This window comes from Fulmarus glacialis, unplaced genomic scaffold, assembly GCF_000690835.1.
Source record: "Fulmarus glacialis isolate BGI_N327 unplaced genomic scaffold, ASM69083v1 scaffold26056, whole genome shotgun sequence".
In the NCBI taxonomy this organism is placed as follows: domain Eukaryota; kingdom Metazoa; phylum Chordata; class Aves; order Procellariiformes; family Procellariidae; genus Fulmarus; species Fulmarus glacialis.
This window is the reverse complement of record NW_009216608.1, coordinates 62,667-86,892: the sequence shown is the minus strand read 5'-3', so window position 1 is coordinate 86,892 and position 24,226 is coordinate 62,667. Positions and strand designations below refer to the sequence as shown.

The window sequence follows — 24,226 nt, the reverse complement described above, 5'->3', positions numbered from 1 at the left end:
AGGGCTGGTGCCAGGGTCTCGTTTGGGGCCCAGCCCTCGGCTCCCGAGGGGAGAAGGTTGTGGAGCTCCCTTTGCCCATGGCTTTGGGAAGCTCCCTGCAAGCCCAGGATGGGGTAGAGGCCAGGGCTGTCTTATCTGTCGTGTAGAGCGTTGAGAGCTCTCCGTCTGAGTGACGAGGCGGGAGACGAGAGGAGCGTGCCGTCGTGTGGTTGTGCCCGTGTCCAGGCTGTGGCTGTCAAAGACAGGAGAAGCAACAACCAGAGCAGCCACCTTTTGTCGCTATGAGCAGTCCCGGCCTCCTTGCCCAGAGGAATGGCAGCCTCATGCCAGGGCTTTCTATCGTATGAATGCCAGACAGCCAGGAGACGCCAGTCCTGGGCCAAGCCTGTCACTTACCCCACCGTGACATGGACCAGTGCCAACGTTCTGCCTGCTATGAGATGACCGTGCCATGCCCAGGCCTCGGCTACCCAGGGCAGAGGGTTGTGGAGCTCCCTTTGCCCATGGCTTTGGGAATCTCCCTGCAAGCCCAGGATGGGGTAGAGGCCAGGGCTGTCTTATCTGTCGTGTAGAGCGTTGAGAGCTCTCCGTCCGAGTGACGAGGTGAGAGAGAACAGGGTCCGTGGTGTGGTTGCGTCCCTTTCCAGGATTCTGGCTGCAATTGTCAGGAGAAGAAACACAAGAGAAGTCACCCTCCATTGCTGTGGGCAGCCCCAGCCCCCTTGCCTTCCCCTCCGTGCCTGCTCCTCTGAGCCCTCGCTCGCCCGCCTCCTCGTCTGCCAGTCGGGGCTGGCGCAGCCCTTTGAGTAGCCGTCTGGGGCCCAGCGTGTCACTGACCGCACTGTGACGTGGACCACCACGAGCAGCCTGCTGGCTGTGACGTGGCCATGACATCACCAGGGCCGGTGCCTGGAGTTGGTGCCGCATCCATGCGATAGCGCTTTTCCAGCAGTCAAATGAGAAGAGACAATGAAACGAACAATAAAATGAACTAGAAGCCAAGAATTGTAGTGCTGTGGAAGGAAATGCAGTAGGTGTCGGATCACTCTTTGAGTTATTTACTCATAACATTCAGTTGATAATGTCAAATTTAAAAATATATATTACAGCATATCTCTGTATCTATTGCATATTCAGGGTAAATCCCAAACTCTTATTTTTCCTGGGACTTATAGTGGCGGGTTTTGCGGGGGAAGGGGGAGGTGTAGTAATTACCTTTGTAGCTGTAGAGAAGCTGTGGTATGTGATGTATCTTGTTTTGGTCTCTTACAGCATTCGTTACTCTGTTAAATGGAGAGCAGGCTCAAAACGCGATTCAGAAATTTCACCAGTATTCTCTGCGGGGAAAAGAAATATCCGTGCAACTCCAACCAACAGATGCTTTGCTGTGCATTACTAATTTGCCCATTTCATTTACATTAGAAGAGTTTGAAGAACTTGTGCGTGTGTATGGCAATGTTGAGAGGTGTTTTTTGGTCTATAACGAAGTCACTGGCCATTCAAAGGGCTATGGCTTTGTGGAATATATGAAGAAGGACTCTGCTGCAAAGGCGAGATTGGAACTTCTCGGGAAACAGATAGACGAGAGCACTCTCTTTGCACAGTGGATGGATGTGAACCAGTTGACAACAAATCTTATTCACTCCAAGTGCCTTTGTGTAGATAAATTTCAAAAAGACTACGCTGATTCAAAAGAACTGATCCAAGCTTTCTCACTAAAGTATAAACCTGTTTTCTGCCAGGTATGTTGAATTTGTATCTTTTGGAAGATCATAGTCATGACTTAAGTAGCTCTGTATTTGCATCTTCGCTGCTTGCTGTCTTACCCTTTTATTTTTCATTTAAGTAGTGAATGGTTATGCATCTGCATTGCGATATATGATGTGGTACAGATACTTTATTGGTATGGGTTTGCAGTGATTGGTCGATGTCATCTGGGAATTCTGCATGGGACCACTCCTGTGAAGCGCCAATAAAACGTTTATAAGACATCCCCTCCTCATGTATTCTATTGACAATAATTTTAGAAATATTTTAGAGAGCTTTTAAAGTAAGTGTTGATGATGGTTTTATTGCTCAGTGAAGAGAGCCAGAGCGTATCAATACCACAAGTGCAACGGTTTAGATGATGGAGAAAATATATATATGTATATAATTAATATATTTAAGAAACCTCTGCAAATATTTAATGTGTTTTTTCCCTAACTGAAGAAGGTGTAGGCTTGGGATCTCCTAGGCGGCTGGGCTTGCCAGTGATAGAAGTGGTCTGTCTTTTGGAAAGCTTGCAGGTACGGAAGAGGTAGATCCTTACCAGCCTTTGCAAGAGTAAAGGTTTTCTTCTCATCATCATGGCTTGTGAGATACTAGACCACAAATAAAATGTTGCTCGTAGAAGTGGTGCAGACCAGCGTACCATAAACAGGCAGTAGAAAGCAAGCTTGCTTTGTAGTCATGCAGTTGGGTATGATTTCAGTTGTTTGTTTGCTTTTTCCTTAAGTATCTTGGAAGGCTGCTCAGGGATTAGCTTCAGGGATAAGTAACCAGAGATTCTCAGCGTCTAAGACGGGAAGGTCCATCAGGCTGTCTAGTCTGACCACCTGCAGGCCATCACATTTTCCCTATTGCTCTTTTCGAGCCCCAGTAATTTGTAGTTGGCTAAAGCACATCCGTATACTTATTTGATCCAAATATACCAGGAGATGCCTAAATTGGAAGTAACTCTTTCCAGAAACTGCCCATCCCTTGTTATTTTGCACTTCTGTCTTTTTTCTCAGTTGAATGTATCCAGCTTCAGCTTGACCTCACTGATGACTAGATTGAGGAGCCTTTGCTCCCCACTATTTTCTTCCTGTAAGAAGGTATTAAATGCTGTAATCAAGTCAGTTGCTCAATCTTTGCTTAATTAGCTAAACAGCTTGATCTTTTAAAATCTTTTTACTTCAGGGCATTTTTCCAGCTGTCAGATAATCCGGAGGCTGTTATCAGCTCCTCCAACAGTTTTTTAACATTCTTTTAAAATTCTGAAGTTCAAAGAATAACAGGCTGCTTTGATAAAGAAACTAACACTAAGAGTATTCTACTGTGCACTTAAAAATTGACTTTTGCCTTCCTTCTTAAATCATAATGATACATGGATCACACCTGGTATAGGTGAGGAGGGTCTATTTGTGTATGCATTCTATCAGTAAATGGCACTAAATACATGTTTCTGTAAAATACAGGAATTAAACAGTATGCTTTTGAATTAGGAAATAGGCACCCAGTCAAAAATATATCCAAGAAAACATTCTTGGCAAGTTCTCATATTACCTATCACTTGTATAAACATACTGTGTAATAGACTAATAGGCAGATCATAGAAGTATGATAATAGAAGAAAAATAGGTTTACTTATGATAACTTACAATTTATTCTCAGTGTTTCTCAGAGAATAAACGTGATTTATTCTCAGTCATGCCTCATGTTTTCACTGGGCATCCAACAGGTACTGACTGGTGAGGGAGGCTCTGCCTCGAGGGGTGGTGGGGAGAGGCAGCAGAGGTGGTGGCTTGCAGGCGTAACGGGTGAGTGATGGAGGCGAACCCCATGGGCTGACGGGGGAAGCAGCCCTCCGGAGAGGGAAGGTATGGGGGTGGAGGTAGGTAAACAAGTAGTTCAAATTTGATAAGATGAAAAAGGGAAGACGGTGGATGAATTCTCATCACAGTAGTGCTAATTAATTATGGTTTTATGAGTGAGATGACCTAAAAATTAAGTACAAAGAAAGGAGAAGGAGGAAGGCCCAAGAAAGTGGAAAAAGCAAGGAGGAGGGTGTGACATGGTGGGTAGAGACATAAGAGGAAAACTAGGAGAGGACAGGGTAGCAGAAACCTGGGTGGGGAGGGAATTTCCATAGAGAACGACTAGGAGAAGCACCTTTGTCTGGAAAACTTCTGGAAGAATGAATATGTTTTAGAAAAACAATTAAAATATTCGTTCGCACTCTTGTTATTTTACATCTTCATGACTAGACTCTCTGTCTTCCTTCCATTTCCTAGTCTTGGCCAATCCAGCCTTCACACCTCTCCTGCACTCAGACTGTCCCTCCAGTAGGGTCCCTTTGACCATTTTGCCCATCTCCTGGTATGGCTTCTTTAACATAGCTGTCCTGTGCTGCTTTCATGGCTTAGTTCCGCTGGTAACTCTGATGCAGTATTTTATCACGTAAATGTGATCTTTTACCTAAAATTCTTAGCTGAACTCATGAAATCAACTCTGGTTTATTTCATTTTATTCCAAAGTTACCATTTTTTGAAATCAATTTGATTTCTCCTCTATTGACAATAGAAACGTTCTGTCAGGAAGAGCTGAAGCCAGATACTTACACATGGGTCTTAGAAAAATGGCATTTCCTAGGACTTACAGGAACATGTTTTGTTCCTTTGCTTCAACAAAATGGACCAGAAAACCTCATTCCTTTCTTATGTCAACTTTAAGTTGTCACTAGGAGGTCTCCTCTGTTATCTAGATGGGGACAGAGGGCTTTTCTTCAGTACCTGTTTACTTGGGAAGTTTAAAAATTCCTGATCTGTTTGCAAGAATACTGGTAGCTGCACTTTCACATGTTAAGGGAGTTTTTAACTGTGCATGAAACTACAATACGTTCTGTAGCTGCAAACCGTTCTTTTCACAAGTACGTCAGGTCTTTACCAGTGCAGCTAAACTGATGTCAAAATAAAGTATAATGCTTCTCCACATACACACACACACACACACACACACATAGCATATACATATCTATGTATGTATTTATATATCAAAATATTTGTGTTCTCCAGACCTCTTCTCAGAGGCCAGTCTTAACAGTGGCATTAAAGATCTGATCACCCTCTTTTTCTTCAAAATCTTTGAGATTTATATTTCAATTGTTAGTGTAAGTTTGTGGGACCTAATAGTTGGGAACAGGTTGTTTTTATCCAGTGAAATCTAGAAATTTCCTCTGTTCCACATCAGAGCTAGTATCAGTATATCATTTCTGTTCATTTTGGGACTGGAGATTTTTGCCTAAGCTTTATTCCCTCCCTTCTCACCCCCTTTTTTTGTTTGATTTAAATCTGCTCATTCTGCTATAAAACTCTGCAAACAAAGGACAGAGCATTGTTTAACACATAAGCCTGTTTCCAGTCTGCTTGATTGATCAGTCTGGCATCTTCTCTTGGCATTAGATACAACCACAGACTTCGTGTTCTCCTAAAAGGCAGTATATATCAGTGGAATTTGCATTGTTACATGTTTCAACAGCTATCGTGTAGTCTGATGAATGACATTTTTATTATTGTAGGCTTAAAAACTGAACAATAGTGAGTTTATAATTCTTATCCTGAAAAATAAAAATAAAAATTATTGTAGCATACAGCTGTATTTATAATTTCCTTCTCATTCCTTCTTTATTCTGAAAATATGCATTAAATACATTCCATAGCTCAAGTTCTTCATGAGATTAGATTGAAGTGAAGGTGGTAATTCAAGTAGATAGAGCATACATGCCAAATATCAAATGAAGTTATGATATTGAACTTATATCTAGCACATTTGAGAAAGCAGCATACTGATTTGGGTAGGCATTAACATAGGGTGTCAACTGTTTGCGAAGTATTTTGCCAGGGATAGGTGAAAATATTGCAAGGTTCCTGAAATTCTCCATTTTGTTCAGCGTATTGTGAAATGTTGTTTCAGTTTGCTCAGGATGAAGATAGTTATATCGGTGACTTTGCGGTGGTTGAGTATGAAACTGCAGAGCAGGCTGAGAAAGTACAAGAAGTCACCGATGGCATGATTATCAAAGGCAAGAGAGTCCAGGTGTCGTACTGTGCTCCGGGAGCGCCAGGCAGAAGCACATTAGCAGCACTTATAGCAGCACAAAGGATGGTAAGATACTTGCAAATCTGTTTTCAGAATGAGTTTGATACCCCTTGAGCAGCCTGAGTTGGGTCAGAGGGATTCAACTGCTTTGCATTAGGAAAACAAGCCAAGCTTTTGGAAGCATTAGCCTTTTTTAATCTAGTCAGCCCAATTCAGTCTCCTTCCTAGGAGAAGCATGGCCATATTCTGCAAGGAGGAAGGGCAAAATATGGCCATAAGATATCACAAAGTTATACTTACGTAGGGGTGGGATTTTAGTAAATTTAATCTTCTGTACGAGACATTGTTCCAGTTCAAAACAGAAGTAACTGTAAGTGGAGTCATTTAACAAGCTAAAACTTGGTTTAAAACAGAGGGGCAAGAATTTGTCAATTTTAAGATAAATTTCAAGGTAGGAGAAATAGTTTCATTTCATGCATGATATAGAAGAAAGCTTTTTACACCCACATGTCTTATCAAATTATTTCCTAGAAAGTTGGATGTGATAAGTGTTACATGAAGCTGTCTTAAAAGTAGAAGCAGAACAGTCTCATTACTTCGGCTAGCTTTAGCCCACATCTTCATAAAAGAGATGAGTGGTGTTATTATAAGATAGTATGTGGTGTTCATATTAACAGTGCCTTTCATATTTTCCTTTATTGATAACTCTGTCTTGGTTTAAGGGGAAAAAAAAAAACATGTCTCAGGAAAAATAATATGCTTGAAGTTTTGGGGGGAATAGTTTGTTAGGCGTTTCATTTGAGGGACAAGGAGCAGGAAACAGGGAAGGAGATGTTTTTTCTGTGTAAAATGAAATGTGTACATTACCGTCAGACAAGTTTGAGGGATTTAAATGTATTCTTTGTTTTCTCCTGATTCTAACATTTTTGTGTCTCTTGTAATTGGAGATGAGGAACAATAGGAAAGGCTTGCTGCCAGAGCCAAATCCAGTGCAGATTATGAAAAGTTTCAATAATCCAGCGATGTTGCAAATGCTACTGCAGCCCCAGTTGCGTGGACATGCTGTTAAACCTGGTAAGTTGTTTTAAAACGGAATTAAAAAAAGAAACCCTGTTCTTGGTGATACAAGGCTTTCAGCAAAGGAGAGAAGCAGGAATACTACTTTAAAATCTGTGCAGACACCATTTCAGTGTGTCTGTGTAGACGCTTCCACACTTTATGAAAGCGAAAGCAAGAGGTGGATTGCTACACTATTGTGTCTGGGAAAAATTCAGTGTTACTTAAAAATGTCCTCACATTAACTCTGTGGTCTCTGAATGTTTATATTAGAAATGGATTTAAAATGAAATGTCTTTTGCAGACATCGTTAAAATGGCAAGTTTAAATCTGATTCTAGATCTGAATTTTGCAGCCTGAGTCTTTCTCCTATTGATTCCAATGTAAATTGTTATTCACGTGGATGCTACCATAGTCGTACACAGCATTTCATAACGGCATTAGCCAAAAACATTTCTCTGAGCTCTCATTAGGATGGATGTGAAGAAACATACTAAAACCAATCTTACCACATTTCAAATGGTGAAAGTATTAGGAACAGGAATGAGAACAGATAATTTGAAGAGTCAAGTCGGGGACAGCTAAGAGTTTGTGTCATAATCTACTAACAGAAAATACACAGAAATTGTGTGTGAAGAGAACACTTTAGTGAAGAAACACTTTAGCTAATGCTGAAGTTTCAAAGCACTTTAGGTAATGCTGTGGTCTTGCAGTCAACTACAGGCATTTCTGCATCTTTGAGCAAAACTCTCAGCTTTAGAGGAGCTCCATGAAAGTACATTTGATCTCTAATATGCTGTTAATTGCAGATCAAAGCTGGGTGTATTGAAAGGTTTCATTATAGTGACCTTTAATATACTGGAAAGTTTCGTGGAAACCAAATCTGAAAAATATAGAATAACTCTTATAAAGATCTTTACTTGCCTAACTTATAAAACACTGCAACTTTGTCTTGTGTTTCTAAAACAGTTCTTGGAGCATCCGCAGGTTTACCTCACCTTATAAATTCAGCTGTTGGCCCACCTTTTTTGCAGTTGAATAAAGTTCATCAGGTATGTGACAAAAAAAGTTTTGTCAAAATACGTATTTGTGGAGGTCTTAGCGTGGAAAATATTCTCAAAGTTTTAAGAAATTACAACTAAAATCAAAAAAAGCTCTAAGAAAAAAGCTGTCTTTAAGAAAAGCGCCCTATTATGAGGTGCCTATGGGGATGTAAGAGCAGACTCTGCTTACTATCCACAAGTGAGTTATTTTAGCTTAACTGAGCTTTTGATTTGCTAACACCTGCCGATGTAGAGACAACTTGCCATTACTGGCAAAAAAAATCCTCTTTGAATTAGAGCTCAAGGAGCATGGCACATCCATTTCTCTTGGAGCTGCTCATATACACTTCCTGTAGAGACTTGATTATTTTATCTTACTCAAGCCAAGAAGCTTAGCATCGTTATCTTCATTTTAAAGCTTGCAAGGACCAAAATGTGCTATATATGCCATAAAAAATAGTAATTTGCAGATGTTACTACTTAGTCAAAAACCCCGAAGGTTATAAGCTGTTTAAAGTGTTCTCGGAGTATCTTTAATTCACTGTAAAGTCAATATGACTTCCATATGGACACCAGAATTTCTGATAGATACTATAAAGGATATTTGGGATGAGTTTGCCCTAGAAATTGGTGATGAGAACATGCTAGAGTAGTACCCACAACCAGAACTCCTCCCTGCAGCAGTTCACTTGGCCAGCAGCCTGCCTGGCCTCTGCCTTGCATTGAGGTTCTGTCAGAGATTTCTCCAGCTCTGCCAAGAGCCAAAATTTGCTTTTAATATTCATGGTGGGTATTTTCATAAGTACCTGTGATGGACTGGAGTCAATTGCCTTGACTTACTATTTCTGATGTTTCAGAAATTCCAATTTAAAAAACAAAGTCCCCTTAAGTAATTCTTATTTCTGCTGTTCTTTTGGCAAACACAGACTTACAGATCTTAAAAAAGACCAAATTAAAATGCTACTTAATTTTGCCCCATCAAGTGAGTTGCTTTTGTCCTGTACAATGAAAAAATACATCAGTCTTCGCTTGTACTTCCTTTATTTAAATCATGTTTTCAATTGGTATATTTAGTTACTGCTGCTCTTCTTCAGCCTTGGAGAGTCTATGCTTCCTTGGAAGGCAATGTGAATGTTTTCTAATCACAGCTGGAGACAGGCATGTTTTACACAGTTAACAGTGTGATTGATGATGACCCAATGTTTTTTGGCTTAAGAGTGCTGCAGCCAAACAACTTAGTGTTTTCTCTTTAGAGAGACTTACAAGTCTAATTCTCTTCCAGGGAGCTTCCTGTCATTTAATTCATTCAGTTAATCCAAACCTGGTCTAATAGCCTGAATGTTATTGACAGTGATTTGATTATACCAATTCCTTCTATTAGGCACATTTTTCTGTTATTCAGTGACTTATTTCAAGAGTATTCTCTAAAGCCAGAGAACCAGGTCACTATTTTTATTGTCTTGAAATTCAGTATTGTCACGAAGTAGAGGAAGAGACAGCATCTTGGCTTGACTCTCTCCCCACCTCCCCAGTCACACACTGATTCAGCTTCCTGTGTATCTTGGTTTTGCTATTTTATAGTCAAGGTTTTGTAAAGTAATACAATGAGTAGAAACAATATTTTTAGATGATTATGCCACAACATTATAAGGTCATTGATAAAAAAAGATTCAACAGAGGGGAATTTGAACAAATGGGTTATTCATCCAGTAATCTTTCAACTCTGGAGGTAGCATGGCTTTCAACTTCTTTCTTTTAATTTCTCTTAGTTACAATTATCATGTGCCAAAATAATGCATTTTAAACTTTCTCAGTGATGTGTTTTCCTGAGTCATCCAGCAGTTTATTAAATCTTTATTAACCCGGAGACTTTCTTTTGAGGATTCTAACCAACCTGATTTTCCACCCTTCTATTTCTGGAAGTTTTGCAATTGAACTAATACATTTTCTTTGTTGACTTAACCAGGTTTAGAAGCTACAACTACTGGTATTGGTGACAATAAAGAGCCCTGGATAATTTCTACTGGAAATCATTAAGACAATTAAAATAGCAGATGCATAACTCACCTAGATATGGCCCTTTTTTGTTTTATATTGCACATTTCTGAGTCCAGAAGACCATATTATAGGCGTAGAGGGTTTTCCCTAGGGAATTTGACCCTACCACACACAGGTACAACCTAGGCTTGAAAATATTTCTGAGGTGTTTTGCAGGAGGCTGCAAAACCTGCAAAGCCATGCGTTGGGAGAGCTGCCTTCTTTTTGGGTTCCATCTTCATTACCTGGTTTTGGTGATCTTTCCTATGTAGGAGATTTCAAAAAAATGAGGAAGGACGTACTCGTGATCTGACACAGTCAGTGTCCCATATCTCTATTCTTGCACCACTGTACAAAAAGGTTTGTAGAGCAACCTGTATTTTGCAAATCATGCTCAGGAGCTGCTGCCAGAAAGACAGTTTCAAGCCTGTGTTCAGCTAGCATGAATCATCATGTGGTTTTGTGATCCAGAGTGGACTTAAGGTTTCTTTGAAGCCACTGTGCTAGCCAGAGCACATACTGCTGAATATACTAGTAGCAGAGTCTGAACGTGGTGCCCCAAAGTTGTTGATTAAGTGGCTCAATTCTGGTGGCAAACTGGCATTTTTTGAATGAAAAATATTAATATTTTATAGACTTGACAATCTGTAGGCGCTGTGATTTGTAAGCTTTTTAATGGTTCTGGAATAGAATTTCGTGTGGATAGTTGCCACTAAAAAGGGGGGAAAAACATGTCTGGATATTCCTCTTTGAAAGTAAAGATACTGTTTGGTAACTGTAAAGCAAGGGATGAGTGTCCCTGCCAGTTACAACTGAGTCCTGTAAAGCGTATAGATATTTGGTGGAGATTATGTATTAGAATTGCAATGCAAGGCACAATGCAAATGTGAACAAACAATGAAGTCCTTATTCATGGAGCTCATAATCCCCTGAAGTTCTTATGTCTCATCTTTCTTATTGGCATGGTAGGTAACTCCCCTATCTAGTCTGTCTGCAAAGGCTTCAGACAGATTTAGCCTTCCCTGTTGGCTTAGACAGAGGGGCTGCAATGGAGTCTGGATTGTATTTGGAATATATTCTTGATCCTTTAAAAGCCATCAGAAAACATACTAGTGGTTGTGAGGTGAAAAAAGGGCTAGGAGGAAGAGAGGTTAAAAGAACTGGAAATAACTTTCTATGAATGAAGCAAAAATTCAGTTCTGTGGAGGAAATAGTTATTTTCCTTTGCTGTATTAACTCAGAAATTAATTTAAATTTCTTTCAGCAGTATCATCCGAAAATGTTTCAAGAATGTGCCGTTTTCCACGGCTGTCAACTAACACTTCTTTTATTAATTTCAGAGTTCAATTCTGGGGAGTACATCTAACTTACTGCTGCAGAGCCCTGCTCACTTACCATTGCCACAGCAGCAACTGATGAAGATTGAAAACATTCAGGCTAATAGTGTAAGGTCATCACTTTAACTTTGACTGTCTTTGGACATTCTTATAACTGGTAAAACCAATAATTTTCTTCATCTAGTGTAATTTAACAGTTTAGTGCTTCTAAAAAGATTAACTGAATGTGAAAGTTGTAAGAAATACCTACAGACAGATTGTTTTAATCATTTACACAGTTTTCTGTTCTTCCTTATAGAAACCGGGTTTGCTGGGAGAACCTCCAACAATGCTGCTTCAGACAGTACTGGGAATAGGGGTAATGCCATCAGTGAGTTCAGGCATGGGAACCCGTGGAGAAGCTCTTAAGTGTAAATGACATTTTATTTCATACCGAATCAGTAGAAATGCTCAGCTTGAAATTATGCTCCTTACTTTCTCCCATTTTAGCAAAAGCAATAATATGTTTGAACCTTATCACTGCACAGTAAGGTAGGCGGAGAGCTGGACAATAATGCAGGCTATATAGTTATATAGTTAAGCAAGGTAACAAGTTATGTATCTGTATAACCAACTGTAACCTGCTAGTTTAAGCAGGAAACAAACTTGAAATATCTTGCCTTGTTGCCTGGCTTCTCTCCTCTGTTTGTCAGGGAAGAAAGAGTACAATGTGGCATTGGCTGAATATTTGCAGGTTGTTAAATATTCTGCTTGCTCAGTTACTACCATTTTTAGTACACTTGGAATATGACCAAAATTTTGGGGTTTGTGTTTCAGAGCAGATAAATCTGACTAGCTGAAGAAGCACCACAAATAGGTTTTTTGCATTCATTTCATTAAGCAATAGAGCTTTAACATCCAGTCTGTGACAGATGTCAATTTTGAATGCAAATTTCTGCGCCAGTGATGCCCGCAGAGGAAAGATCAGTTGTGATACTGTTTAGTGCATCTTTTTTGTTTCCTCCACTGAGAACCATGTATTCTGCAGTTCTAGATGTGGTCTGAGAAATGGTAGTAACCAGGAGCAAGGACGGGCTTGCAGGGGTGGGGAAGAAACCTATTCTGAATGTCTGGATTTTAAGTTTGGAGAATACTTTCTAGCTCTTCTGGTTGTAAAAGGAATTTTACTAATGCCAGTTGAGGTGGGTTTTTTCCTCTCTATTCCAATACAGAATCCTCTAGGATGTTGTTCACAGGTTTTTTGAAAGTGACAGGAAACGCTAAGTAACTTATTATCATAGTGAATGTTTAGAAAAGTCAGAGTTCGCTTCTATTGTATTAGCTTTAAATAGAGTTGTTTGCTCCTGGGATGGTGAAAGAATAAAAACTATCATCAGAATCCAGTGTTCTGGGGCAGCTGTAAAATAGATCTCTAAATGTTTTTCTCATCACTTAGTAAAAACCACAAACAAAATGTACTGATAAATCTTGTCTAACCGAAAAGTTTCTCCATTTATGGTTGACTGCAGCATCTAATCTGACTCCAATTCAAACAGCAGCAGCAACAGCAGGGATGGGCATGCTGCCATTCTTTCCGAATCAGCACATTGTTGGACAAGCTATACCAGGGCAAAATAACGCCCCAGATAAACAATCGGCTACCGAAGCGGTTGTCTCGGGATCACAGCCTTATCATCAGACCTTAACAAATCTTTCTGCGGGAGCTTTGCGGGCTGGACATGCCAAACAACAAAATCAACTAAAAAGTACTGATACAAGTTTGGGGGTAAGGAACATCGAATACCAATATTTTCTTTTTTCTTTTGTGTGGATTTTCTCTTTTTTATTTTAACATGCTTAAGAGTTAACTGCAACTGCTTATTGTAGTTCTTCACTATGAAATTTGGTAGATCACAGGATCATTCATGAGACATTTTAAGGTCATTTCAGTTATGAATAATAGGGAGAGAACAATAATGCTCTTTGGTGGTCCAAATGAATTAACAAAGGAATCTTTTTACAATGCTGGAGGGTTTTTTTTCCATGTGTATGCCTCATAATATTTGATGATGAAATTATCTCAAGGGCAATGTCCCTTTTAAAGACTGAAAATGGACTTGTGGTTGAATTTTATGACTAATTAAGAGCAATTCTGGTGCTATGTAGGGCCTTTGGGTTTCCAGGTGGGGGGTGTGGGGGTGTATGTGTGTGTGTGTGTGTGTGTATATATATGTGTATGTAAATTTTCCACTTTTAATCTGTACCCTCTTAGCCATAGCTGACATATTCTTAATCTGTATCAGTTTTAATATTTAATCCCTTGAAGACAGGGGGTGGGAGGATGATGGGATGGGATTTAAGTTGAACCAGAATGGTCTAGTTTTTTCAGAAGTTTTTTCCTGTCATTAACAGAATTTACTTTTTTTATAATATACATAAATACTTTGACATTTATGGGGAAACATGTTCTTAATTCAGATCAGATCTGTGTTTTCCTTACATATTTTCTGAAGCATCTGAAGTGGTTAGTTTATATACAGTATTGGTGTCTGCCTTTGTTAGACAGCTTTGACAGATTTGGTCCTGCTTCAGAAAGTACACTTTTCATTTTTTAAATCATTTTTTACTGTAATGAAGTGGAATTTTACCGATGTATAGATACACATGGATAGAATACATAGGGTGTATGTGTATAGATATATAAAATCAGTGTTCTATTTCAGCATTTCAGTTAAAAGGAAATGTAATTAAACCATTAGAAGTCTAGGTAAATAATTTATTTCTACGAATATTGTTTATCAGGAAAAGTTCTTTTTTGAAATCCTCGTAGATGTTTTAATTGCTTTCTTTTCTGCATCAGTAGACAGAAGGCCCAGTTTGCAAAAATCACTTCCTTGACAAGACAGCCACAATCTGTATGCTGATACTGAAGGGTCATACTGTCTTAAAGGCCTGCTTTTGCATCCAGATGAAGAATTTCAGCGCTCTGTTGAAGCTTTTTGTGTTTAAAAACTGGTCTCACTATTTTACTGAAAATAGTATTAATCCATTAAAAGAATGGATTTTTTTTTTCCTTAGTGGGCTTTGGAAAAATGAACGGAGTAGATGTAGAGTAGAATACTGTAAGAAAGGTCTTTGAGCTATGTATTTCAGACAAGCTGTGTAACTGGCTATAGCTACTTCATCCTTATTTCTGGTATTTGTTCTAACATAAGCTAAAGGGAAATAAGCTGGTAGTGTACCCTTCCTAGTCCCTCGTAGGAAAACATTTTCGGTGGTTTGGAGGAGTGAGTCAGTGCTGACACTTCATTTCCACTCAAATATTTTCCCCTTTTAAGTAAGGGCTCATAAATAGAGTGATCAGTAAGATGTGTTATAATGGCAGATTGCAGACAGTGTCATCTCTCCAGTCCAGGGTTCCTTTGTGACTTTTTTTCTTGTGACTCTGGGTGAGAAGAGTTGATTTTGTCTTGGCCATGTGCTTAATGCTAACTCCCTACATCTGGAGTTGTTATGATGATATTCCTTTACTTGAATGTAAAAGGTTTTCTTTTGTTTGTTTGTTTTTAATACCCTTTAGTAACTTACAGTCTAAAGAGAAACATTCCTACAAAATTATTTGGCAAGAAAAAAGTACATGCAATGTGTCCAGATAGTTGTCCCCAGTATTTATTTTAAAAGTTTTCCTGTTAAATTTCATAGGGCTAAGCTTTTTTCAAAATCCTGCTGGGACACTTCCCTTATTTCTGACAAATGTTTTATGAATATAATGCAAACTGACCTGTCCAATTGTTTTGCAGACTCCCTTGAAAAAACAGACTTCGCTGCTGGGAGAACCACCAAAAGAAATACGTCTTAGTACCAACCCCTACTTGAATTTGGCAAGTGTGTTGCCTGGTATATGTCTTCCAGGTAAGCAAACATTTAGCGGTTTTAGTTGCAAGTTTCCTTGACCAGAGTGTGGCAAATCATTATTCTGTTTGGCAGGTAATTCCAGTGACCACAACATTTATCTTTAAGAAAATTTTGTAGTCTGTCTTAAAATTGCGATGTAATCTATCCTCAGAGTTAACAGGCTTACTGATGCAGACAAACTTCTAGAAAGCCTTTCAATTATTAGTAGCACTGATTAATTTTGAGCACAGCCTAATCTGAAGTAGCAAATTTCTGTTTTAATCCCAGAATATTGCTAAACAAGAGTGCAACCTAATTTGTGCAGTTTATACAAACCGTGTGTTTATACAAACCGTGTATTCTTTGTGTTACGAACAGCAATTGCCAGCAAAGCCTCTAGTCCACCGCAGCAGACCGGACTTTCAAACAATATCGTGGATGCTGCTGTGTCTCAGGGAACTACATCACAACATGCAATGGAAAATTATTTTAATTACTCTCAACAGCATGGGGAATATACACAGGTACGTTGTTTTGCAGCACTTTCTTCTGAAGCCTGGTTTGTCACTTAGAGCTCTGGTAGCAGGATTTTTGGCAGAGATCTGCTCCCTGAGTTGCTCATTGTTTTTCTCTGTGTACTCTTAATGCACTTCTTGGTACACATAGAATCATAGAATCATTAAGGTTGGAAAAGACCTCTGAGATCATCGAGTCCAACCGTCAACCCACACCACCATGCCCACTAAACCATGTCCCTAAGCACCACATCTACACGTCTTTTAAATACTTCCAGGGATGGTGACTCCACCACTTCCCTGGGCAGCCTGTTCCAAGGCCTGACCACTCTTTCAGTAAAGAAAGGTCTCCTAATGTCCAATCTAACCCTCCCCTGGTGCAACTTGAGGCCATTTCCTCTCGTCCTATCGCTTGTTACTTGGGAGAAGAGCCCAACCCCCACCTCGCTACAACCTCCTTTCAGGTAGTTGTAGAGCGCGATGAGGTCTCCCCTCGGCCTCCTCTTCGCCAGGCTAAACAGCCCCAGTTCCCTCAGCCGCTCCTCATCAGACCTGTGCCCCAGGCCCTTCACCAGCTTCGTTGCCCTTCTCTGGACACGCTCCAGCCCCTCAATGTCCTTCTTGTAGTGAGGGGCCCAAACCTGAACACAGGATTCGAGGTGCAGCCTCACCAGGGCCGAGTACAGGGGCCCGATCACCTCCCTCCTGCTGCTGGCCACACTAGTTCTGATACAGGCCAGGATGCCGTTGGCCTTCTTGGCCACCTGGGCACACTGCTGGCTCATGTTCAGCTGGCTGTATGTGGTCTGATAGCCCTGTCTGCAGTTGAACAGCATTGCTCAACATCATGAACGACTCTTCAGCGGTTCCTAGGCTTTCCTGCAACCAAAGCCCACCCTCTTCTTCAGATTGAACCTTGTAGGTCCTCTTCACTGATAGTTTATCTCTTTCAGCGTACAGAGTAGATTTAGCACAAAGTATGCCTAATGCCAGCCAAAAAAAGACTCAGCACATTCCCCGCTGCAGTATCATAACCATTGAAAGACTGCTTCTTGAGAACCTGAATTCAGTGCAGTTGGCTAAAAAGTTTCTTCTTATAACTTCTGGCTTGGCTTTTGTCTGTTTTCAAAACATGACGTTTTTCTCTTTCCTTTCCCGAGAAGTTTTAAAGTTTCCTTGAACTTTGGCTAGATCCCAGAGAAGAGCGTGTTCTGTCTACCAGAAGTTCCCATATAGCTTGGGGAATTTTTGCAGTCTCTGCCAGCTGGTTTTACTGCATGGGATTTCCGCCATTTGCCCCATTCAGTGATCAAGCATGACCATTAAGGTGGAGGGCTGGCCCTCATCTGGAGAGTGTTTTGTTGTAGTACTGAGAGCAAGCACTGAGTTTCACAGACATTGGGACATTCTGTGAAATAACATTTCCATATTTTCATTAGCCGTCACTAGTCTGCGTAGCAATATAATTGTATACAAATCAAATACAAGGACTGGATTGTAGTGCTGTCAGGTAACCTGTATAAAAATCTTGGGTCTGCGCTGAGACACCCACCCTGGCTGTGCTGTAGGTCCCTCTCTCCTGCCCTGTCCCCATCACCTCCTCCTTCCCAGAGTCTCCTGATCTCTCCTCCTACGGCAGGGAGACAGAAACAAGCTGTCGTCTTTTCTCCTAGGCTGCTGGCAAGGAAATCTCTATTGCTCCAAAACTTCTGGGGTAGAGCAGGGCTGCTATGGGAGTCGGTTGGCTCTGGAGGACAGAGCGCGGGCGCATGGGTGGGCACAGGGGTTGTTTTGTATTAGGAGGGTCTCAGCCTGGCCAGGAGGGGTGGAGGGGACGGGGTCGCTGCACGGCGTTCGCTGCAGCAGGGAGCTTTGCCAGGGGCCAGACCTATCTCCTAGTCAGATCAGATCTGGTGACAGTTGTGGGTTAGAGAAGCGAGAGAGATGTCCTGCGGGCCGTTGTGCTGTGTGTTTCATGTAAGCACTAACGTAGTCTTGAATATTTTGTTTGAATCTGATTATTGGCTTTAAATTCATTTTGATGTCTCCGGGAGGTAGTTCCTAACCCCAAAACCTTAAAATACTGTCCAAAAAATCAGTGGTATTGTATTATTAGTGTTATTAGGATTATCTTTAGTAACATGATGGATACAAATGATGTCACTTAGGTGCAGAGATGCCACATGTCATCATTCAGCTCTAGTTGTACTGTCTGTTCCTTCCCTGTAACAGAAATTACATAGTACTTGCATCCGCTGCCAAAGCAGTGGTGCCTTGTGTATCTTTTAAGCACTTACCGTAGTTTTAAATGTTTGGTTTGAGCTTTATCACTGGTGTTAAACATGTTTTGATGCTTCTTGGAGAGCTTTGCCTTTTATTCATTCTCATGTCCTGCGAGGCCGTAAGAATTGTTTTCATTTAAAGTGATCTTAATAGACAGCTAATGGGAAGAGGTTTTTTCCTCCTTTATAGGAGGCTGTTCAGCAGTGGTATCAGCATTATGCTCAGGCATATAACTCTACCCAGGCAAGAGTCGATGAATTTGAAAGTGAAGCCTCTGAGGTGAGAAATAATTTTATTTTCTTCCTGTCTCCATTGGCTGTTTCTCCCATCAGCTGTAAGGGTGCTTTTGGACTCTGGACACTTGCTTTGTTTGTTGATAGTGGCTGCTGCCGTCGGTACTGCAGAAATAAGGGGCTGGAATGTGTGGGACGAATGGCACTGCATGGTCACCTTCTGCAGGGCATGCCTGCACAGTTACTCTCCAGGATTCATACTCACGCTTTTGATTATATCTGGCATAAATATTCCTCTCTCTAAAATCCCACAACCCAAAGTTACCTGTGAAGGTCAGGAGTGTATTGAAATACTCCTACCAAGAAACAGCGCACCATAACGTTATTTCCCAGTGAGTCTATTGAAGGATTGTTTCTCACCCAGGCCATTATATAGCCTGAGGTTTCTGTGACCAATGAGAAGCACGGTTTTGTTTTTTTTTTAAAGGAATTTTGTAAAGTAAACCGTCCCCCAAATCCTACATTTTGCTCAAGAAATAGCTGCATGCCTGAGCTGCTGTGAATTGTACACTCCTTTTAGCAATTGAGTGTGACTCAGATATTTTCATATCTGCTGGGTGCTCATTACTGTATCAAGTAAAAATGAATTATTAAACCTACTTTCTTTCAACTTCTGGTTGATCATGGATCCCGTTCTGCATTTAGGAATCTACAGGTGGATCTTACCCAGACTACAGTACCTGCTTGCAGGTCATGCCTACACTTTACAGTGGAGCCCAGGGATCACACCAGCCAGGCAGCTTGCAGCTTCCTCCACAAAACCCATTAAATAAGGTGAGAGGAGAGACGGAGCAGAGTGGTTGCAGATGCAGCCCGAGCCAGCTGCTGGTGGAAGCGCTTCTTATTTGTCGTCTGCTGCCACCGAGTGGACTTTGGAGCCATAACAAGCCAAGGCAGAGTTTTCCACTGCACCCGTGCTCCTCCGGATTCTGAGTTGCTCAGGGTCACACGCAGTTCCTGGTGGATGTGATAAATAAAAGCAGTGGTTGGGCAGGATGTGCTAGTGCCAGGCCCCCTCAGAGCCCTCCAGCACCCTGGAGATCAGTGCTCCTCACAGCCCACAAACCACCACATCCCACAGGCAAAGAGAAGCTGGATGTTTGTGAACAAACTTCTTGGAAAGATGGCATCTGTGAGGGTGAATGTGCAAAAATGCCTTGAAGTAGAGAAATAAAGTAGGAAGTGAACAAAGGAGGAGGAGGAAGTTCAGACTGGTTTTAGATGGGTTTTTGTGCCTTACTTGCAGATGTTTTGCAGTGAGTGCCACTGGAATAAAACCTCTGAAGTGGAGTCAGCAAGTCACAGCAGCGTCCAGGTTACCTAAAACCTCCACTTCGTAATACTGTTAACTGGATCCTGGGAGGAAAACCATTTTAAAATGGCTTTCATTTGAAATATATAACAGATGTCAGATGCAGATGCAGCCTAGTTCAGCCAGACTCATTGAGCAAAGCTTCCTTTGTCTATTGCACCCAGTAGACGCTTAGTTTTCATCAATGAAAGATGCAGAAGGGATGGGGAAATGCTATGGAAGCAGTGAGGACCAGCTTAAAAGAGGCTGGAGTCTGGACTAACAGGAGGCCAGTTTAACACAGACCGAGATGGTGGGGATAGAAGCTTTGTTCAGTCTGAGAGTAGGTCATCTTGTTTCCTGAGTGCCTTAGAAGTCCTGAGGAATTTGTACTCTCGTGCCATAGGTAAATCACATTTTTCCTGTTTTTACTGATGGGAGAGACCTTAAAAGCCAGATTGTCATCTGTTTTGGAGTGGCTGCAGCCATCAGCGTAACGAGCTGCTGCCTTTGTGAGTCCAGCCCCAGCCATGCAGCCATGAGAGCGATGATAATCTCTCCAAGCGCTGCTGGAGGGACACCGAGCTGGCTCTCCAGCCTCTAGCGCAGCTCGTGGCCCTTTGCACGGTGCCCGGCCATGCCAAGAGGAGCCACAGCTGAAGTCAGCAGTCGCATCTGGGAGAGCTTAGGGGCCCGGCCTCCTGTGCAGCTCTCCTCCATCACGGCATTCAATCCCTTCGCTGCGCAGGGGTTAGCAGCAGGGTTCAGCACATGATGTTCTGGCATTCGGGAACTGGCATCTCAGACTTGGCATGAGATTCCCGTTTTTTGGAGGAGATTTAGAAGGAACACGCAACTGTAGCAATTCATGACTCCTGGACAGGAGACAAGGCTTGGCTGGAGCTGGCTTTGACATGTTTTGGGATAAAGATGGCCAAGACCTGAACACGTTGCCAAGGACTGTGAAACGTCTAGCTCTGTGCAGCAAAAGATAGCACTTTCAGGTTCCTAACAGCTCTGATATGACTGGAAACAAGTGAAATTGTAACAGGAGAAGGAGATAGTCTGGGGTTTGAGCTAACTAATACCTTTCAGTTTATTTCCAGTCTAAAGAGGAAAGCTCGTATGTAGAGGTGATGTTGAACAGCTTGCTCAGAAGTGTGTCTTAATGCCAGATGCCATACAAGGCAGGAGGAGAGCGGTTGGTCCCTTGGCATAGACTAAACAGAAGTATGGTTTGCCTCTGCAGCAAGGTACTTTTCTCATTCCTGGAATCAAAAGATAAATCTGAGTGAAGAGGGCACACAGGCTGGTCCCCAAGAGGCTCTGTGTCCGTTAAGAGTGTGTGTTCGTGTGTGTGCGCTTGCTTTACCCTGCAACCTGTTTTTGTCCTGCTTCTGTGAGTTGCATTTCAGAGGTTCAGGAGCACGGTCGGAGGTTTTTATGAACCACGCAGTGGTGATGCTGCACTCTGCCATGCGAGCCAGGACGCGGTGGAGGGTTAGAGTACACACCTTACATTCCCATGGCTGTTAGAAGTGCAGGAGAGAGGACAGGGGCAAAACTAAAACTCTTTCCTCAAGCAAGTTCCTATTTATGATAATGATGACAAGTGCACGCTAAAATGAAATTGGACTTAGCAGAGGGTAATTTGAGTCCTGAATGCGAATTAGCAAGGGGTGCTTCTGAGAACTGCTAGGAAGTGTTGGGCTCAGCGACATGTGGTCAGCACAGCTGTTCTTTTGATTGAGTTAAGGAATTAGTGTCCTGGTTTGTGAAACATGTTAAGGTTTCTAAAATACTCACTCCAACACGAACCAAAACCCCAAGTTTTCTGATCTAGGAGCCAGACTTAACCCAGGACACGCAGTGCGGTTGAGCAGGATGTGGTGAGATCAGGTTCAGGTGGTTATTACAGGGCAGATGCTTCAGTCTTTCAGAACAAGGCGACTGTTTACACCATTTGGTAATGAAATTAATGACACGTTGGGGAAATAGAGAAGTGATCAAGACTCATTGATTAGGGCGGTGGGCTTTAATGTGCATGTACAGCTTCTAGTGCTGTACGGCCATGGATATTGCAATGTCCTGCTCTGATGGATCCCAGAGAGGAATTAAACCTGAGCCTCGTGTACCCCAAGGAGCCCTTGGTGCTGGGGCAGGCTTAGGTCACCTGTGTCCTCTCCAGAAACCCTACTCTGGGACCCTCAGGACTTTCTGTGTATCGGTGTGAGGCATGTTAGCTAAATCGGAGTTTTGATTAAAAGAATGGTTACTGCGCTCTCCTTCACTTCGGTACCGCATGTAGACTCATGCCTGCAAGTGGCAGATGGTTACCCATAATCCGCAACACAAACCCGCTTTGGCATGGCTGGAAACCAAGCCCTTCAACATCTGCCTTGCACGGAGAGCTGTGCCAGGACAGTTTGACCCATTCAGCTCTCCAAGGGAAAAGAAAGAGGACCAAAAGGTGGCCCACTGGTGACTGACTTTAAAGGATGAACGTCTCTGGAGCTGCTGTGATGCTGCAGGGTACTAGCACAGCCATTATGTTACTGCTTTTTAAACGCACACTGTGGAGCGGGGCCACCTGGCCCAGACAGCCCTTTGCCCTCACAAAAACACATGTATGGTGGGGCACCAATGCATTTACGATCAGTTTTTTAGGGAAAGGGCACACTGACTCATGAGCTGTGTATAGCTGGACCTTGAAGCCAAAAGAGTCGGGCCTTTGGAGTCGGTTACTGGCTCCTGGTCCTTGGTAATTCCCAAGCTTTATTTATTGACACCGTTTGCACTGGATCATGTGTCACTTGTTTTCTTCTTGTCCTTAGGTGGCTCCAACGAGAAGCGAGAAGCGAGGCTCTTCGTACCTCATTTCCTCCCCAGAACCTGGCCCCATGGAGTACCTTGGCCAGCAGACTCAGGGCTCCGCAGTACGTTACGCAGAATCCTCTCTAAAAAAAAAGCGCGTTTATTGAGACATAAATAATCGCTCCTGCCTTAGGGCGTGAAGGCAGGCTTTTCGTACCTCTGCTATTTATTGCTGCCTTAACTTCAGACAAATAATTCTTCTTTCTGTGTGGGTTGCAAGTATCCCAAGAGGAACCACCTCTGTAACGGGCACATTTGCCAAGGAAGCGGTACGTATTGCTAGGAGGTTAGCCATTTCTCAGTAGTCTGACTTGCCTTCTGAAGGGATGGGATGGCGTTTCCTTTGTCGTCTGCCACTGGAAGCAACAGTGGGCTGAAGCTGACAAAGCAAAGTAACCTGGTGAGTTTTGGTAGCTTACCAGCCGAAAGCAATAAAAATACCGAGGAGGGAACGCTGATCCTTTCTCTAGTCCTCAGACTGAGGAAGTTAAAAGATGAAGTCTTGATAGTGATTTTTTTTCTTATTTTTTTAACCAATCTTACTTTTTCCAGGATTAAGAGTTCTGCATTTACAGCTTTTATATTTTTAATATTTCTCTTAATCCTGGGATGGAGATATACCAAATGTATTACCAGAGCCTCTGTGATGTTTTCAATAAATGTTTGTTAAAAGTGAGATGCTATACTGTGTGCTGCCTTGCAATATTACATTCGATTTGGATAGGTGATACTTGGACAGTGAAGTAACCTTTATCTGCTTTTAGGCCAAGAATCCACAGCTTTTCCTTGGAATAAGTAATTTACAGTTTGTGAATACATCTGTGTAAAACGGTGCATGTGGCAAAGCACCATCCTCCTTCCAACAGGCATGCAGGTCAGTAAGGCAGGGTACCAGCAACACTTTCGGATGGTGGAGTGTTGTTAAAGAGAACTGAAAGTGGAAGAAATCAACTGCCTGCTGTACGTTTTCTGACGTCTGGATCTGGATGATTCAGTTAGAGCAGAAGCAATACTGACGTGCTCCTCGGATGACATCTTTAATCCTGCCTTCCTGTTCTTCACTGTATTTTTTTCCTTTTTCCAAGCATCTTAACTTTGGAAATTTGCTGCACTCCAAAGCCTGCTAGAGCAGAACATCCTGGCTCCGGTTTTCACTCCTCCTTACGTATTACCTTTTGCATGAAGTAGTTCTCACTAGAAGGAGAAGATATTTACTCACCCGTCCCAGGTGTAGGGCACGGGCTCACACCCATACACTGTGAACTGCGGCAGCCGGCCAGCGTCAGCACGGCACAGACCCGCTGCCTCTGCCTCACCCGGGGCCGAGCGATGGCACTGCAGACATTGTTTCCCAGCTTTGTATTTCTGTTTTCTTCTTTTTTTTTTTTTTTTTTTTAAAAGGACTTTGTATTTTTAGCTTATTCATTAAGCAACTCTGGCTAGAGTCTTTCTTTTCTGCTCTTAATCCTTGTAGCTGAAGACTGATTTCAATAGTAACGATTTCTATGTTTGCGACAGATAAATTATGAGCCAGCCCTCTGTGATGGACAGTGTGGGGTTGCTGCCTTGGAATCTTCTTGCAAATTCATTTGGACTTAATTCACTGAGCATCGAGGCCAGAATCCAGGTCCTTCTTTCTTAATCTTGCTAGATAATACCGAAGCCATTTTTTCAATACTGATTTAAAAAAAAAAAAAAAAAAAAAAAAAAGTCTTAAACTCTGCCTTTCAAGCTTTGTGCTGTGACCGGGATACATATTTTCAAAGCTTAACACACCCCCCCC

At 41.9% G+C, this 24,226-nt stretch overlaps 1 protein-coding gene across 1 annotated transcript; it reads left to right on the top strand.

Moving 5' to 3' along the window:
• Positions 1 to 1,272: 1,272 nt before the first annotated feature.
• RAVER2 (ribonucleoprotein, PTB-binding 2) lies at positions 1,273 to 22,786 on the top strand (the record flags this gene model as incomplete). Its single annotated transcript, XM_009579377.1, has 10 exons — positions 1,273 to 1,742; positions 5,716 to 5,907; positions 6,789 to 6,915; positions 7,867 to 7,949; positions 11,318 to 11,422; positions 11,613 to 11,724; positions 12,823 to 13,079; positions 15,094 to 15,205; positions 15,566 to 15,711; positions 22,404 to 22,786. Coding segments are annotated over 10 exons (1,751 nt in total), but the record flags the coding sequence as incomplete, so codon positions are not given.
• Between the last annotated feature and the right edge of the window lie 1,440 nt (positions 22,787 to 24,226).